The 2612-nt window shown below is 36.3% G+C and overlaps 1 protein-coding gene across 1 annotated transcript; it reads right to left on the reverse strand.

Annotated features, from left to right (window-relative positions):
• Nucleotides 1-770: 770 nt before the first annotated feature.
• LOC142618965 (uncharacterized) lies at nt 771-2210 on the reverse strand. Its single transcript, XM_075792035.1, has one exon. The coding sequence runs from the start codon at nt 2034-2036 to the stop codon at nt 888-890; it is 1149 nt and encodes a 382-aa protein (XP_075648150.1). The 5' UTR covers nt 2037-2210; the 3' UTR covers nt 771-887.
• Between the last annotated feature and the right edge of the window lie 402 nt (nt 2211-2612).

Genomic DNA, 2612 nt, shown 5'->3' on the forward strand with positions numbered 1-2612 from the left:
ATTTTTATTGTTTTTTCAGAGGCAAAATGCTAGAGCTTCTGTTTCTAACACATCATGTGGGTGTAGCACACTTATTGCTGGTTGTGGACAATGGCTCTTTGCCACTAACCTAGTGATAACTTAACCCATCATGCCATACCCATGCTTAAGCTTTCAACAATTTCAGAGAATGATTTCAGCTGTGGAGAGAAATAATCTAGGCGTGATGAATTTTTGCCTTATTGCTTTCAAGTCAGCTCAAACTCACCTAGAAACCCCTTCTCAATGGCATAGTGTACAAATTATTTCTTGGAAAAATTACATTAAAAGGCCCTCTTAATCTCATATATTTCAGATTAAGGTTTAAGTTTTTAATTTTTTACTTAAGTCTCAAGTTTATGAAATCGTTTCAAGATTAAAACTTATGTTCATCTTCGTTATCCATCTTTGTTATTTTGGACAGTAACAAAATAGAGAAAAACAAGAAATAAAGCTATTGAACATAGAGGGTAGAAAGAGAAAAATGATTGTCAGAAATTCAAAATTGACTTTGGTGAGACACAAATTTTATCAATTGTTTTCCCATTTTATCTACTCCATTACTGCCCCACCATAACGAAAATGAATAACAAGATGGAGAGTGACTCAATTGAATCAATTTCAAAATTTTGAGACTTTTAATTGACAAAATTAAAAATTTGGAACCTAATATGAAACAAGCTTTAAACTGTTTGAGATATTTTATATTTTTTCCCTATATTTATTTATTTTTGGCACACTGTCCCCAAATTGAAGGGAAGAAAAACCATCACTATAATGTAAAACAAAAGGCCATATTTACTTGTGATTTTGAACCAAATACACATATTTGCTATTGCCAATTTAACATTAACGAAGTAAAATCTAATTTAATGGTACCCCTTCTTGCCATGCCTGGTGACATTGTGCAACCATCCAATCCCTTTGAGGGCCTTGGAAATCTTGACAAGATTAGGCCTTCCCATTCCTAAGTTCATCTTCCCTGCTGAGAACTTCAAAGCCTGTAAGCAGCACAATTGCCCGTCCACTTCTTCCTCGTCCTCATCGTCATCTTCATTGTACTCAACCCCGCTTTTCTTCCCCTTCTTTGTGTTTCTTTTCGCCTGCAGCTTGCTCGAATCGGTCTCATATGTCTCCCAGAGCAAATCCATCCCTTCACCTCCTTCCACATTGTGTCTCTCCTCAAAAAGCTTGCATGCCAATGTCCTCCTCCACTCTTTCTCTTTTCTCATTGAACCAAAACTTCCAAGATTGGAACACAATGTTTCGTAAGTCTCCACAACTGGTGAACTATTAGGAATCAAATTACCTTCACCTGGTCTTTGGGAGCTCACTTTGGTGTCATTTACTTTAACATGCGTTGCATTGGATTCGCTTCTCATCAACGCGGTTGGTTTTTCTTTTTCCTCTTGTTCTTCGACTTTATAGGACTCCACGCCTTGTTGTTTGACTTCTTTCTCATCTTTCTCTTCTTTCTCACCTAACATATTTTCCAATTCCTCCTTTTCTTGCAAAAAGCATTCTAATGTCTTTTCAACAGGTGCTTCAAGGACCGTTGAGCAAACTTCTTTGACTTCCAACTCCAGAACTTCATCTGGGTCTTCTCTAAATTCGAAACTTGACGTATCAAACACAATCTTATACACTTCAAATTCCTCAAATTGTTGGAAGTTTTCATTTTCATCATCCACTTGAGGCTGCAACCCTTGTAAAACAGTTTGGTATGTTGTAACAAGAAAACCAACCTTGGAATATTCAGACAAGTCAGAGTGAGAGTTTTCTTGGATAAGGTTTGGAGAGACCGTGAGAAGAATGAGGAGGAGGAGGAGAAAAGTGGTGATAAAGAGAGGAGAGAGGAAAGATAGGAGCTTGAGAAGATATGGGGAGAAGAAGATGAAGTAAGAGAAGTAAAGAGGGTGAGAGAGAATGAAGAAACAAATATGGAACAAGTCAGAGAGGAGAAGACTAGAGAATTCAGTCTTCTTGGAGTTGCTTGATGAGAAAGAAAACTCAGACATTTTCTCTCTTGGTTCTCTCTTCTAAAAGAGAATGTGAAGGAATGGTTTGGAATGGAGATGAGTGAAACTTTTCTTCTTGTTTGTTTTTGTTATAGTAATGGAAGAGAAAAAGTATGAAAATTGGATGTGAGAACGGCGTGAATAAAGGGGAGAGACTTAAGGAGAGAGAGACTAGACTAACTACCACTAGAAAGAAAAAGCTACTTTAGAAACATCATTTTTTCTTTCTTGTCTATCCGTAACCACCATGTTTTCTTTTTCTTTTTCTTCTCTTTTTTTGTTTTGATTTGCATAAACGACCTACCAATTCCTATTTGACAATTGTATGGAATCCCATAAATTCAATTATATCCAAGGAACAACTTTTTAGGAAGTTTATACCATTAGATACGGAAATGGAAAATTCTGCAGCTTCATGTCATAGTACTTGCTTTTTTCACATGAAAGAAATTGGGATTAAGGCTACTTGCTTTTTCACATGAAAGATATTGGGGTTAAGGCTTAGTTGTTGGTTGTTGTATATACATTAAAGATGTGTAAATAACACTCAACCATTTAAGGCATGTCATCTAATTC

This window comes from Castanea sativa, chromosome 12 (genome assembly GCF_040712315.1).
Source record: "Castanea sativa cultivar Marrone di Chiusa Pesio chromosome 12, ASM4071231v1".
NCBI lineage: Eukaryota > Viridiplantae > Streptophyta > Magnoliopsida > Fagales > Fagaceae > Castanea > Castanea sativa.